The sequence below is a fragment of the Pieris brassicae genome, chromosome 1 (assembly GCF_905147105.1).
Source record: "Pieris brassicae chromosome 1, ilPieBrab1.1, whole genome shotgun sequence".
Classification (NCBI taxonomy): Eukaryota; Metazoa; Arthropoda; class Insecta; order Lepidoptera; family Pieridae; genus Pieris; species Pieris brassicae.
The window spans coordinates 1905850-1921643 of record NC_059665.1 but is presented as its reverse complement, the minus strand read 5'-3'; the positions used below and the strand labels follow the sequence as shown (position 1 = coordinate 1921643).

At 32.6% G+C, this 15794-nt stretch overlaps 1 protein-coding gene and 1 pseudogene across 2 annotated transcripts; both read right to left on the bottom strand.

Moving 5' to 3' along the window:
* Nucleotides 1–7798: 7798 nt before the first annotated feature.
* On the bottom strand, nt 7799–9343 carry LOC123710022 (uncharacterized protein C15orf61 homolog). Of its 2 annotated transcripts, none has more exons than XM_045661682.1 (3): nt 9050–9343; nt 8697–8880; nt 7799–8049 (listed from the first exon to the last, which is right to left on the bottom strand). In XM_045661682.1, the coding sequence occupies exons 1-3, from the start codon at nt 9197–9199 to the stop codon at nt 7922–7924; spliced, it is 462 nt and encodes a 153-aa protein (XP_045517638.1). In that variant the 5' UTR covers nt 9200–9343; the 3' UTR covers nt 7799–7921. The 2 variants fall into 2 exon arrangements, with proteins under 2 accessions (XP_045517638.1, XP_045517646.1); XM_045661690.1 differs by having other exon boundaries at nt 8697–8875; nt 9050–9187.
* A 2372-nt stretch (nt 9344–11715) lies between these two features.
* On the bottom strand, nt 11716–14068 carry LOC123707102 (annotated as a pseudogene).
* Between the last annotated feature and the right edge of the window lie 1726 nt (nt 14069–15794).

The following is a 15794-nucleotide window of genomic DNA, read 5'->3' as shown; positions in this document are numbered from 1 at the left end:
TAAGGGTGTATACTTGTGTAAATAATAAAGCCTTAAAGAAATAGGTGCGATCTGAAACTAATTTCTTACTACCTAAACTAACTTCTTTATGACCTTATTTTTCGAAAAATTATCTACTATAATATGCAACTTTACAATGGTTAAAGTTTAACAAAATACAATTATTTTAATTTACCTGATTACTACTAAGATTATTACAGAATTTTATTAATTGTAATAGAACTATTACTATCATTGTTATCGGTATTATATATTTTTGTTATTAATGCCTTCGAATATCTATGAAACAACCGTGGTATGGACAAGAAAAAGAGGCGCGTAACGGAAAAATGTGACGGTAAATTTTTTTCCAACGCCGATAAAGTAGTTTCACTTCAATAATCTATCTAAACATAATTATTTGGTCCAAGCCAAATCTCATATAAGGCTGTAGCACCACTGTATAAGTAAATCTAAATGCATAATTCGTTAAAATATAAATTCTGAGATGATTACAAAAAGTGTATTTAAGTTTGATTGATACGAGTCGAAAGTCCAAATCTTAATGCGAGATTAAGATTAAGACTCTTTGAGAATGGCAGTGTTGCACATGAGTTTTCATTTTCATTGATTCAAAGTAATTCTATTAATAGTGTGTGTAGCAAGTGAATAAATTTTTTATATAAAATGCTAAATTTTTCAAGCTTCTCTGCTCCGAGTATTACACATATAAAATAAACCTTTATTCCTCCACATGTTTGACATACATTTGATATAATTACAATTTTAACTAAGAAGGCCTCCTCCGACTTCTTCGGTCATAATTTATTCAAATTATTATTTTTATTATCACACATATACAAAATAACTACGGTTCAAATAAATATATTTTGTCATAGTTAAAGAAAAATCTGGCACATGCTCGTCTCGTTCAGTATTATTAATGTTTTAAAAAGATTTTCCACAGCCACGATAGTCTAGATAACGTTGTTTTTGTTGAAAGTCATTGTTACATTGCAGTAAATTGTTTAAAAAAAATCTAATAATTCCCGATTTATTTTATCGGGATTTATACGGTTCATAGCCGTTCTCAAAAATACAACAAATTACGCGTTAATATTCAATGTTAATTATTGATAAGAAATTAAATGTTGTTTATAGCTCTACACTAATCTAATCAAAGCACTATTTGTTTTATATTTACTAACACTTAATTGCATTACAAGGAGGGCAACTGGCACTACCCTTAGGTTTATAATAATTACAGTAAATAATAAATAGTGTACTTATAGTCTGGTCATTTTTGACATAAAAATAGTGGTCAAGTAACAAAAGCTCCACCAAATATTGGTGGAGAGCTGCGATTTACCATTACAAATAAAGATTTAAAAATCCCCATCGATTCTATATGTGCTACTAAAGTTATTCGTGGTCAAAGGTCAAAATTTGAGGTTTTTTTTTATTTTTTCTCGAAAACGGTAAGTTATATAAAAAAAATCTCAAGCAAAACGTTAGCATTCCTTTCTAAGAGTTACCGCTGCTAAGATAACACGATTCTAAGAGTCACCTTATACATAATATGCACACATGATATTTCTTTAAATATTTGATCAGATTCATACTCTTTAAAGTATTTCAACAGCATGTCTTGTTCCATTTCTTCTTCCTCTTGCTGGATCCTCCGAGTTCATTTCATTGCCTATCCATGTTTGACTTGATAGTATACTCGATACAAGTGTTGAATTGCAGATGCCGATGTTAGAAAAAGTTAGTTGATAAGAAAACATGATTGTTTCTTGTTTCGCGTATTTTTCATAAAAAATTAAGTAACGGTATCAATGCAAGTAATTTTTAAATCGCAAGAAGGAAGCTAATTCCTTCTGTAATTAGGTGAGGAAGGTGGTGTCTTCGAGGTGTGGAATCATTTTCTGTTAATAATTTAGCGCAGTCAGTCGAATCTCTTCTTTTCGAATAATTTCAATGGTTAATGTGTCGCTGCCGATTATCACATGTAAAAAATTAAATTACATTTTGGCATTTGGGATAACCAGATAAACTTTTGGAACAATTAATTTCTGGTGGATGTTGAGTCCGTCCAGGTTTCACAAAATAAATAATTGTATCCATTGGAGTCCTTCCAGTAGTACTAACAAATCAACATCTTCAACACCAACTACAATTGTTGTGTTTGTTGCATTAAATTTTTCTAATGCCGTTTCAATTATGGATTCTTGTTTCACTGCAATACTCGCAGCTGTTAATTTGTCACTTATCATGGAAATGAAACGACATTTATTATTAATGTTAGCGACAAATTGTTGATTTAGAAGTTAGTTGATTCGCTGGAGCTGTAATAAATTTATCAAAGATTATTTTATTACCGAGATTCGGTGCCCGTTGATGTTTTTGTAGTTCGTTCAATGAAGCCGTCAAATAGTATAATATAAATGAGACACAAATAGGTATTAATATTTGTCTTAAGTGCCCGATTAGGTATATCTGTGGCTTAAATGTGCATAATGTGACTCTTAGCATCGCGGTGTCAGGAATGGTCACTTTTAGTGGAAAAAATCACGAAGACTCCTGTTTGTAGAGAATTTTAAGACTCCGAATAACTTATGTAGCACATATAGGATCGATGGAGATTCTTAAAACTTTATTTATAATGGTATATTCTAGCTGTCCACCAATATTTGGCTCTCCGGGAATTTTTTTGATTTCAAATGTTTATATTGACCGGACTATTACTAAGACTGAAATCTCTTTTTTATAAAATTTATAGATTGATTTGAATTTATAGCCTTGTTCATCCTACAAATTATATTTTATACAGATAAGGAATATTGAACCTATGACCATTGTATTAGGCCTTTAATAGTAACTTTAGGTTTTTTATCGACTAGACTAATTACGTTCTGAAAACTATAAAAAGTATCTACTACTATATACTGGTCATATATTGCCAAAAGCGTGGAAAGTAATGATTTACTTATATTTATTATTACATGAACAAAGAAAACGGACCAGTTTATATTATCTATTTATATGTATATATTTGTTTATCTCGAGGGCGCAAGTTACAATTTAACATTCGGCGTGTGACCGAAAGGTTACCTTAATTATATTTTAAATAGCTGAGTCACTATGACTTTCATCATTACATAACATACATACATACAAATGGTGTGCATTTTTCTTATAAATATTAACTAGAGGGTGTAACTTAATAAAAATATGCAAAAACTGGCAAACTACAAATATAATTTATTGTTCATTGATTAATTTTTAACTAAGAATATTTTTTATTGAAATTAATTAATATATATAATGGTTTTGATAAACATGGTAACCCTTATCAATCATAATAATGCTCAACTATGACGTATAACGTTAAATATATTTCCAAGTAAAATGTGACAACAGTTGTCACCAAATATTTTATTCCTATTTTTACGCTATCAATAAATACGTTATCAAATGAGTTTTTTAATTATAATTGTTCACAGCAATAGTTGTTATGTATACTTTACAGGTTTCATTTTTCTATAATTTTTATTAAACGTATTTTGAACGTTTACGCGGTACTATAATTCAATTGCAAATTAGTAATATCTAGGCTTGACCAGCGGCTATTTCTCATTGTTTTCAGGACTAAATATATTATATCCGAGAAAAACTAAAGTTACTATTAAAGGCTTAATACAATGGTCACAGGTTCAATGTTACCGATTAATATATATAAAATATAATTTGTAGATTGTAAATAAGGCTAAATATTCATTGTTTAGTAAAAATAGATTTCAGTCTTGCTATAACATTCGTGACAATTACGAAATGAAAAAAATATAACAGGGGATTATATCAGTGTATAGCTATTAACAACGATTAATTCCTTATCAATTATGAACATTCAATGTTAACGCGTAATTTGTTGTATTTTTGAGAGGGTGTAAAATAAATTGTGGATAATTCAATTTTGTTTTCAACAATTTACTGCGATGTAACAATGACTTTCAATAAAAACAACGTTATCTAGACTATCTTGGCTGAGAAAAATCTTTTTTAAAACATTATATATAATACTGAACGAGTCAAGCGTGGTCAGATTTTCCTTTAACTATGACAAAATACTTGTCCTTTAATTGAACAGTAGTTATTTTGTATATGTGTAATATTCGTAGTAGAGAAGCTTGAAAAAAATTAGCATAGTATTGTCTTTTGTTAACATAGCTTTAGAGAAATACAGATAACACAACTTTCTCTGCAGCTGTGATACTTTTGACATTTAACGCCTTTTGTCTTCAGTCACCGTGACCACGCACGCTGAAAAGCATGCGAAACGTCGGAAAAAAATTAAATATATTAGAATTCTGTAAATAATTATAGGTTTTTAATAATTATACATAGTTTCAATCCGTTCAAAAAGTGTTTTTCTTAAAAAATTGCATATTTTAATATAAAAATGATTATTCACATGTTACACACACACTTAAAATATTATATAAGTACTTCGACTAAATGAAAATGATCACTTCACTAAATCATGTGGAACACACATGATTTAGTGTATGTGTGTATTATTGTCCTAGGTATTGTATTACAATAGCTAGGACAATAATTTATTTTCTGGTAATTAAAAATGTGTACAATTAAAAACAATACCATTAAAATTTGACATTCGGCTCGTATCAAGCATGAACACACATTTAGTAATTTTACTGTAAACATCCTTTTACATATTGAAACGAACTATACATATATGTAAGAATATTACATATATGTAAGAATATTACATATATGTAAGAATATTACATATATGTAAGAATATTACATATGTAAATGATTGCTAATGTAGAAAGACAAAAACTAAATGACTGTTCATGTCGAGTCGGTCGCCTAGCACCAAACTCGTGAGTTGGTTGTAAGCGACGCCACGACACTGCTACGAAAAGACACACATTAACGCTCAAGCTTTTCGGTATGAAGATTAATGTTTTTGCGTAATCTCAACAGCTGCTGTTTGCTATAATTCGGGGTCCCCGTTGTATCCTATGATTAAGTGCTAGCGTTTTCACGTTTAAACGAAAAGTTTATGTTATTAAATAATGTTCATTTTATAGCAAGATAAATGACAGTTTTATTTAAAATATTATTAGTTTTAAACGTTCTCGTAAAATTATAATGATCTAAATTAGAATTAATATTTCTTACGTTAAATATGACGGAATAAGGTGCTACGAACAGCAGCTCGGACCTACGCTGTTAACTTTGTAATAGTGTTGTCTCTTGGCTGCGAATGAAGCGTTTTCGACAATACAATTTCGCAAAAGCAGTATTGTATAAATAATACTTTTCGGTAGTAATATGGCTACACTTCCTACAGTGCTACAGCCGACAACCCTGTATGGGATTTGGCGCTGTGGCCAAGTAATAAATTATAATTTCACATTTATTTATTTTGAGCCTTAATTTATATCGTGTGGTATACATTTCAACGTATTCTTAATAAACTGTAACTAACCTAATTATATTATAACTAGTCTGGCCATAAATAGTGTTAAATGAAAACTTTTCTTGTTTCCAACTTTTTAATTATTTTGAATTTGGAACACATATTATTTTTAAAAACTTCTTTCGATTTAGCGCCATTTCACATATTGTTTGGGATATGGTGTGTTAAAGAAACTAGGATTGCAGTGATCGCCTTGCATAAAGTTGCTGAAGAGCTGTCGGTCATAGTCCAGACTCAGGACAGACATAGGTACACATAGTGAACTCATAACTAAATTTAGCAGGTGCTAAAATGACTGTGGTTGATTTTCAAATTTAACATAAAATTACAAAATCTAGATTACCAAAAGTAGTTTTGTACGAACATATACAGGTCACCGTATCTTCTTTGAAATCCACAAAAATCTTGACGTATGGGTTCCAAATTAAGCCATTGATTTTTGCCTGAATTACCCATAAAAAATGTAAATTAGAATTACAAGATATCAACACTGTACTTGAGTTGGAATTACACCAAAACATGGAAAAAGGAGAAAAAATATTATTGGAATCAAAAGCGTTTGTAGCAGCTATTTATATGGATCCAAATATTAAGTTTTTGCTAATATTGCATCAACAAGAGTTAGCAGAAAGTGTTATAAACAATACCTGGTCGAGATCGCGATAACTAAACAAAGTAATTAACTCACAGCAAGATTAATTTTCTCGAAGATTACTTAAATAATTCATATAATACCAGACTACAAGATCTAACATAAGTTTTTTTTATATACAAAACTAAGCAGACACTTGGCCACAATCTCACCTGATGTTAAGTAAGATGTGGCCTGATGGAGGGCACCGCTGTCCAGGATATGCCTGTTCAACCGCCGCTTGAATGTACTCATATCATACTGCGTAGGGAAGTTGGAAGGGGGCAAAGAGATACGCTCCTTTGCTGTTTTCACAAGGAACGATGACACAAATCGTGTAGTTCGGCACCTGGGCATGTCAACAATGAAAGTGTGAAACCCTAGCGTGCTTCCAGATGAAAGGGATGAAGGAACCCAGACTGCAACTAAACGGCAATGGTTTAAAAATCAGAAGCTAAGATTCAACAAGTGAATCCTCGTGTATAATTCGTTTTAGACTGCCTGTTAATAGTATACGAAGGATCCAGGTGGCATTTGGCTGCACCGGCCCAGAGTACTGACTGCAGTACCTACTCCACACATGAAAGGACTTGAGCTTGATAAAGGTTAAAAGCTGTTAAGTACGGTGTGAAGAATTTTCGGACTTTTTCCAATTACCAAGTATTTTGCCTGCCACCTGAGTCATAGAATGAATAAAACACTCAAGGTTGAGATCAGCCCACAAGGTAATGCCAAGCAATTCCAGACGGTCACCTTTTTCCAAAGAAGCATCCCGGAGGTTCGACTAAATACAAAAACACTCCTGTTGCAACTCACTAGACAGGCCTGGTTTTTGATTGTGTTAAATTGAACTACGTTCACATCGCCTTAATAAGAACCTACTTTAAGCTCCAATTTTGACGTTCAACTATAGCCTCTATCAGATCGAATATTGTTTCCCGACGGTCCAGCGTTGGACCAATATCTTTTCGTTGTTCGTATTAATCGTTCGTTGTATTGTTGATATGTATCAGGAAGAGAGTCACAGAAAGAACAGATCCTAGTGGTACACCGGCATTGACAGATCAGAAGAGCAGCCATCGACATCTAAACTTCATACAACAGAACCGACATATTTAGAACCCTTATTAAGAACCCGACCCAACCAGAACTGACCGAAACCGTATTAGGCACCGTACCAAAAAGTGGTATCATTTAAAGAATCTAATATGAGAACCAGAACCTAAATTTGTACCGGTAATAAATCCTTGGATTCTTTTTGCTAGCATGGGGTCTCTGTTCTGCGTAGTTGTTTGTGGTATTTTTCGGCGAAATTTTAATCAATATATTTAGCATGTTTACTTAATAATGCAATTCAAATTGCCACTGAATCTACGGGGTTAGCCTGCAGGCCAAAAAACAACAGCCATCATATATAGTTCATGTGTAAAAAATATGCAGTTTATGATTTATGGAGAAGCCATCTCAATAAATCTATATCCGAATAAATTATTTCTAATTTGTAGCAGCATTATGTTTGAACATATAGAATTCAAGACAAGTAACTAGAGTGATGACATAAAGACTTTAGCTTGCCATCATTAGACATCACATGTGATGAGTGTTCACCTACAAGTTTTGGTACAAAGCTTTTGGATAAATCAATGCAGAGGTAAGGGAACAAGGAAAAATAATTGTAACAAGCAAATTATATATTATAATCTGTGACTAGACATATAAACTATCTTATATTTATATACTCTTTGTTATTACTTATAAGCAGTTTTATACTTTTGACTATATTATAACATTTATTTTAGTCAATACTGTGACCCCTTATGTTCAGGTAACAAAAAATATATAGTCACAGGCCCTTTATCAGTGTAAACAATTTCCTTGTGACGAATAAGCTGAGTTGCTGCAAGTCCATAGAGTAGGCATGGAATACCTAAAACAAACAAAGCAATCAAACTATTCAATCATATGATATCACAGAACACTGCCATAAAATGCTTTAAAAGGGTGATAAGATCTTTAAAGCCACAGTGCTTCTAAAATGCGACAAAGTTCTAAAATTGCAAGTTTTGAGATACATAGTATAAGACTAAACAATTTGCAAAAGCTTTAATTATAATTTAATATTTGCTAATTTGACAGCCGATTGTGCAGTTATTTATAGCAAATAAAGGATTTACTTGTTTTACTGAAAAATTTAATGTGGCTAGTGTCCCAAATTTAATGATATTAAGTTTTTTGTAGTTAAATTTTGCATGCCAAACAAGAATTACTAAAATGATTCTAGACGAATAGCATTAAAAATTGTTTTGTTTCATCTGTCAAATAATTGACAGAGAGAATATAAAAAAATCTTTTATTCTTTTATCATTAAAATTCCAATAATTAAATCTGCTAGCAGAACTGGTCATGTACATGCCCTATCTTCACTTCCAATGGTGAAGAGGTCATTTTATAACAGGTACTTATCGAACGAAACTTTAAAATGGCATTGAAGATATATTTTTTGTGATTTTAAGACATTAAGAAGCGGAATTAATGAAATGGGAAAACAATATAGATATAATTTTTAATGCATACCAAAGTTGGCTACTTTGATGAATCTCATGAACTTGTCTGAAAAATTTAAGTCTTCTTCTATTTTCTTAGAGCAGTGATATTTAATATATGGAAAACAGCCTGTTCTTAGAATTTCATAATTTGAGCTATTAACTTTCCAGTTAAAGTTTGACATCCCGAATTGATCATCTTTTACGCTACTGTACTAGAACAAACAAAAAATTAAGATTGCGTATTAGCTATAATCAATTTATTTATATAGAGAAAATTGGTAGTTTTAAGTATTTATAGTTCCTCTTAATTGGTAAAATCATTTCTGTTTGGATCTTGAAGCATAGGCTTCAACAACTGCAGCTACTCATTCTACATTTTACCTTAACAAAGTAAGACGTCCAAGGAGGTTCTTTACATTGCAATAAATATGCAGTTAGAACTTCTGAAGCCCCAGGTCTTGAGAAAAATGTCCGGCGAAATGTGGACGGCCATACCAAGTTTAAAGAAACTAATGTAGATTGGGAAATCATGACTTCACCGTCTACTACAAAAACATATTTGGTCGGGAAAGGGCAAAGAGGTGCCCCAACCAATTACTAAATTTAAATATTTTTAGTGAAATTTATGTAATATATTAAAAGTTAAAACATATTTCAAAAGTCAATTTTATTGACTTCTTTTTTTAGTCATATGTCAAAAGTCAAAACACTAAGCCGACAGTTATCTTTTTGAAGACGCCTCATATTGACACTTTACACTGCAGTCTACACAGGGTAAGACTCGGTAACGAGAATTATCAGTAAGCCTGCCTCCAGTTCGACAAAAATGTATATATACTGGATCTGAAATGAGACTGAGCACATCATTAATTTAAAATCATTAATTTACGTATAAATATAATTATTATCAAAAACAAAATAATAATAACAATTAAGTCTCACTTCTTCCTTGAAACATTTATTACACATTTATATGATACACACACTTAAAATTAATAAATAGTATTTTTTTTTCAAGGACCTCTTATGCCAAGAAATAAAATATTTAATAAAGTCACTATTATTAAACACATAATATAGCTTCTGTAAATTCACTCTACGGACATATAAATACATCGATTGTGTCGAAGACAGTATTCAGTAGGCGCAACTTCTTGGACAACTGGGATCTATGCAACAGACTGGTTCTTGCCCTTGGTTTCGCAAATAACCTAGGCTTTCGTCGTCGCACTTTTCCCAGAGGTACAAAGAACCTAGTTACTTGGGTAGTATACTTGGGTTGCTACAACTACACCCATCAGTACTACTACTCTCAGTACGTGGTAGTCCAACTGTAAGTCCCGTCTGGTTTCCAATTAATTGTACCACACCATCCCTAAGACAAATAATGTTCGGTACATTAAAGGATAGTAGGGATAGATGCCATACAGTCTGTTATAAAGGTATCGTGTAAATTTATTATGTATGCGCTATAATACTGCCTGTATTTAGCTTGATGCGGTGCCCAAACAGACGAGTTACACTCTAACATACTTCTAACCAGTACAGAGCTTCTAACCTTGAGATGGTATTAATATTAGTGAACATTGTTGCCATTCGACGCATAAATCCCATTCTTGCGTATGCTTTCTAGCAAATGTCCACTACATGATCTCGGAAATTCAGTTGGACATCCACTTATACTCCTAGGTCTCTTACTAACGTTAATACGTTATTAACTGCTTCAGCCCCGACACGTTTTACTCATGATGACGTGTTGAAATGTCACCATGGCACATTTGTCAATATTTCATTGGAGCTTACTGTTTTTTTGCTCCACTCACATACTCTATCTATATCTCCTTGCAAGCGTTCGTCCACCTCTTGGATTGACAGGAGTAATTTTTGATCGTCTGCAAAAAGAAGGCATCTAGCAGGTCTACCTCTGGTAAATCTTTCACCATTTAATGTAGTATGGTTCCATATGACACCCTTTGTACTCTTCATACGACTCTTCAGATCTTATAAAAAATTTAATAGTTTTGGAGTGAATCCAATGCTAGCCAACTTTGACTTCATCAATCACATCGTAATCAAAGTATACAGCATTTATATGCAATCAGGCGTCCAATATAGGGATTACATAATTAATTGCTTTCAGTAAGTTGCTGCTTGTACTACGCAAATATCTAAAGCCATGCTAACATGCTAACACTCTTGTGATATTTCTACAATCTGGAAAGTAACCATTGTCCAGGCATAGATTGAACAAATAGGCAAGGGCTGAGTGCATGTATAAATCGGCAGTCCCTCATATTATATGCTGGTATGCCATCTGGTCCTGCCGAGCGCTTCGGCTTTAGACGGACAAGTGTAAATAGAAGGACTTAATTATAAAATCGGAAAAGCTAATTTGAATAATATCATCATATCAGATTCTAAATCTTACTAGAAGACTAAGTCCCGTGTTGGTCTGTTGATATTTTAGTTATGGACGAAAAATCTATAACTAATCAGTAGTAGTTTCAACCGTATAAAGAACACTGATAGTATCTCGGTAGGATGGATTACCAACTTCCTGTAAGCCTAAGAAACTATTATTTCTATGTGTGATTAGATTAAATTTCTCTTTTCCTCATGTTGTTAATATTACTCCTTATTACATACACTTGGGGACATCGATTATAGCAATATAAAGCAATTAGAAGTGTATAATTATTGGTGTGTGTTATTATATATATTAAAAACTATATCATATGGAACAAATTGGAGAAGGCCTATACTATATGAGAGGCCCTTGAAAAAAATATAATTTTGTTAATTTTAAGTGTGTAAATTTTTCAAGAAATAAATTATGCTTAATTATTATTATTATATTGTTTTTGGCGAGCTCACACAATATTACTATGGCCTTGTGGTTACGGTCACAATAGCGATATCATATTGCCGTTTTGTGGGGTTCAGAATGAAGTCTCTCGATCTAGAATCTGGATTCAAATAGTCATAAGGTGGGTAGTTAAAAGATAACTGCAGTTTTATCTATATTTTATATTTATAGTAGTCGATACAATACTATTGCTAATCCATTATCAAAGATATCACAATCAACTTCATAACTATAGTCTCTTTATAAAATTTACGAATGATACAAAAAGATATAACTGATGACATAAATCATCTTCATATGCGTAAATTAGTTCAATAAATTATTAGGAATTCACGTTTTAATCAGACTTATTTTGAACTCGGGTACCATCACCAGTCCTTTGAGCCCTACCCTCTATTACAAATTTTGACGCAGTCTTTAGATCGTATGCCCATCCAATCTTAGCAAACAATTCGATAAACCAAGTAGTCGGATTAAAAAACAAAGTCCCCAATTCTGCAGACCTATAATCCCAGGGGAATGCATGATGAAAGTTATGGAATCCTTCCCCCAGGACGAAATAATTAATTGATCTATTGTCAGAGGGTAAAATGCGCTTGTCATATGGCCTAGTTCCTACGGCATGTGCGTAACTATTAACTAGAAATGTTTGGTGGAGAGATACAACGTATCTGAGAAAACTAAGATGCCACGCAACGTTTAGTCCCTCGTTCCAGAAGTACATAGGTATCAAAGTTGGTATTATAAAACATATACTACCAATAACGGGTACTGCCCACCTGAAAATAATATTTGTTAATGTATTTTTGTTTTATTAAACAATTATTCTGTGTCAGGTATAATATTTTCAAAAACAGAAATGATGTCTTACTTCTTTTGAAACCTCAGAACTGGATTCGCGTTGACATCTCTCATGTCTGTAAACTTGCCGCGTCTTTTAACTTCCGGATGCTTCTTAACGAGCAACCAGCCTATGTGTGAAAAGAAAATACCTCTAGTCGCATTGTGTGGATCTGCATCTGTATCGGTATACCTGCCAAAAGACCCTTAGATAATTTTAGGGTAAAATTCAGACTTAACGTTTTTAACGAACGGGACGGTACTAACCCTGAATATTCTAGAACCAAATTTAAAAAACATATTGTTTAGCAGCAAAAAATCTTAGTGAATTGTCTTCTGCATGTCGATTATTTGTGTTTGCTAATAAGTAATTATATAACTTACTTATGATGTAATCTGTGATCTCTGACCCAATTCAAAACACTATACTGGAATGTTAATGAATTTGCAATGATCAGTATAATTTGCAAGGGAAGTTTGGCCTTAAATGCGTTGTGTGACCAGAGACGATGACTTCCAGCACTTACACCAAAAAGTGCATAAACAAATGTGACGCAATCTGAAAAATAATCTATAATGCTTCATGTATGCTTTATATATGGTAGATGCGTTTCGTAGTTGATACTGTAAAAGCGTGTATTACTATATGTTTTTAAACTTCGTTGCATTAATAGCTAAAAACGAGGTAGCTGGCCGCCTTGAACTACTATTTTTAATTGTTCATTTATATTTAAAAAAAATGGGGATTTAATTATTATGGGTTGATAGCATAAAGACGAAAAGTGTTGGCCTAGTGGGATACTTACGTATTAACGCCACCGCGGCAAAAAATGGCGGTTAATAAAAAAATTGAAGGTGCGACTCTTGTATCCGAGGTCGCAGGTTCGATTCCCGGCTGTGAACCAATGGACTTTCAGTGTGTCAAACACAGGAAATTGATCACCTACTTGCCTATTAGATTGAAGAACGATCATGAAACAAATTTTAAAATCTGAGGCCCATACCTAAAACCACCACAGATTAATTTTTACCCCCAAATCAGCTAAAAACCTTCTTATTTCAAAAAATAGTTTATAGTCAGTAGTCAGAGCGTTTTTTTTAGTAGCTAAAAATATTTATATTGTTATGCAACGAAGTCTTATTAAATAAATAAAGTAATATCTGTATTGTTGCAAGTTTTATAGGTGGTTTTTGTTTAAAAACCCACTATGTGTGAAGCTTTCTTAAAGCGTACAAAAATATTTGAATATTTCAGTATTTTTGAAGGTTCCTTATGTGGCATCTATGAAATAAAAAAATACGTACGAAAAATAATCGTAGACCACGCTGGACCAGCAGTCAAAGCGAGGTAGAGTCCGTACAAAGCCGCAAGGTGAAAATATCAAAAACTGCTAAATTTCCATATATTATCTCATATTTCCACGGCCCGGCCTGCGGACCCACCAATTTCTCCAATTTTGATTCTTCCGCATCCACAAAATCGTTATCGATGACATCTTTGCTAGTATTGGGTGCCATAATTCTAAAACAAAGATTTAAAAATAAAATACTAGTGAAAAACAGTGTTAAATATACCTTATTATTTTCTATTAGTAATATAAAAGTATTGCATTGCCTCAATTTCTTATTATCAATCAAATTTTACATTTAATAAAACAAAAAGTTCAATACCTTAATAAAACTAACTCGTTAGTATAAGTTTCCTACATCTAAATACATTGAAAACTTCGTCTATTTTGTTCTACAAGTTCATTATATATACAGGTATTGTTTGTTTATTTTTATGAGGTATTTGTAGAAAAAAATAAACTAGGTAAGCCAGCGACTTCGTCCTATGAAATCCGTAGTCTTTGTGTCTCACACTAGAGAATAAGACAAAATCCATCAACAAACTGATTAGTGATTATAGTAGAGCTAATTTAATAGAGTACATTTTTTGACATCTAAGCCGAATGAGCTTGTTTCATTTAAATGTTTAAGACTCAGTGACATATTGCCAGATGAGTAAAATTAAAAAATGTATATATTGCTTCGAGATTCTTTGCTTCAAAAGTAGAGATTAAAATAGTTTACTAATTCTTATTTCAATAAAAAATCGGCCTAATTAGGTCGCCATTTTCAATTTAGACACTCACTACATCCTAACCTGACTTGGCTATAAGCTGTCCAAATTATTACTAAGTTTAGAAAAAGAATGTAAAAATTCAAAGTTAACATAAAACTTTATTCAATAGACAGACACTTCGTACCATTTATTATTCGTTACTACCTGTGTATTTAAAGTCAACATAATTTTATAAATCACGTGTTATTTAAATATAATATAATTTCCATGATCGCAATTGCGTAAATTGAAGTAAACAATTTTGAATTAAAATAATAATATTTACATCAGATTCATATTCTAAATTTTTCCAGAATACACATTTCGCGGTTAGTCACATGTTGGCCTGTTCATACTTTAAATTCTATTCAAAACGTACTCGAAAGATTACTTTAAAATTAAAATCTCTTTGGTAGTTCAACCGTGAACGCATATAGTACCGCGATACAATCCTTCAGCTATTTAATCTAGGATTTAGCAACTAATATTTCCGTATCTTATTAGACTAAATCAATCTACTTGCAATAAATATATCTTGTATAGACACGTTAGTCCCATCTCACCTACCTCGGACAAGCACAAAGGCTGGCGTGGTGAATGATACGGGTGGAATTTCGCATTCTGCCGTCCAATAATATAATTATTGGAGCTGCCGGTCCTAACAAATCCAAACCTCTGAACATTCTCCATGGTTAGTGCCGTAGAAGATTCAGAGAGGCCCTACATCTCTACGCAACGCCAACGGATCAAGCCTCTCAGAAAGCGATGGTAGTCAATGATTCGAACCGATCAACAGAGTGAACAGAAGAAGTTGGTAGGAGCTCCCGCCCAGAGGTGAGAATAGTACTCTATGTGGGGCCGAATTGGCATTTTTTACGGTTGCAAATCATGGCCCGAAGTGAAGTAGGTACCTTGGGTCACCAAGTTTCTTGGAGGCTAATTTAACCTTTCCCTATAAACGAAAGCGAAACTAAACGTCGGTCCGATACTGGTAGTGTGTGTTTAAGGAGATTGTCTTCGAAAAGAGTACCGACAAAAGGTGTTTTTTTTTGCGAAAAGTGCCTTCTTGGGTAAAATTAGACTAATTTTTTAGTTAAGTTTTATGTGCCTCCGCAAAAAGGAGGTTGTGAGTTATACCTGTATATTGATTGTGACAATTAATGAGTATGATGAACTATTAACCTAGCTATCACATAAATAATTCTCGGAAATTAAAAATCATGGTGAGACGGTCATCATCATCAGTACATCAGGTAGGCTATTGTAAATCAGGGAACAGTCCATGTTTTATCGGTTTGATTAGGTTTTGAGATCAT

Bases quoted from the DNA above. Each gene is read 5' to 3' on its own strand.
- LOC123710022 (XM_045661682.1), bottom strand. From the start codon at position 9,199: ATGATTTCCCAATCTACATTAGTTTCTTTAAACTTGGTATGGCCGTCC. The intron at 8,881-9,049 runs GTAAAATGTAGA...TGTTTGTTCTAG, and splicing joins GGACGTCTTACTTTGTTAAG to TACAGTAGCGTAAAAGATGA. The intron at 8,050-8,696 runs GTATGCATTAAA...TGTTTGTTTTAG, and splicing joins CATCAAAGTAGCCAACTTTG to GTATTCCATGCCTACTCTAT.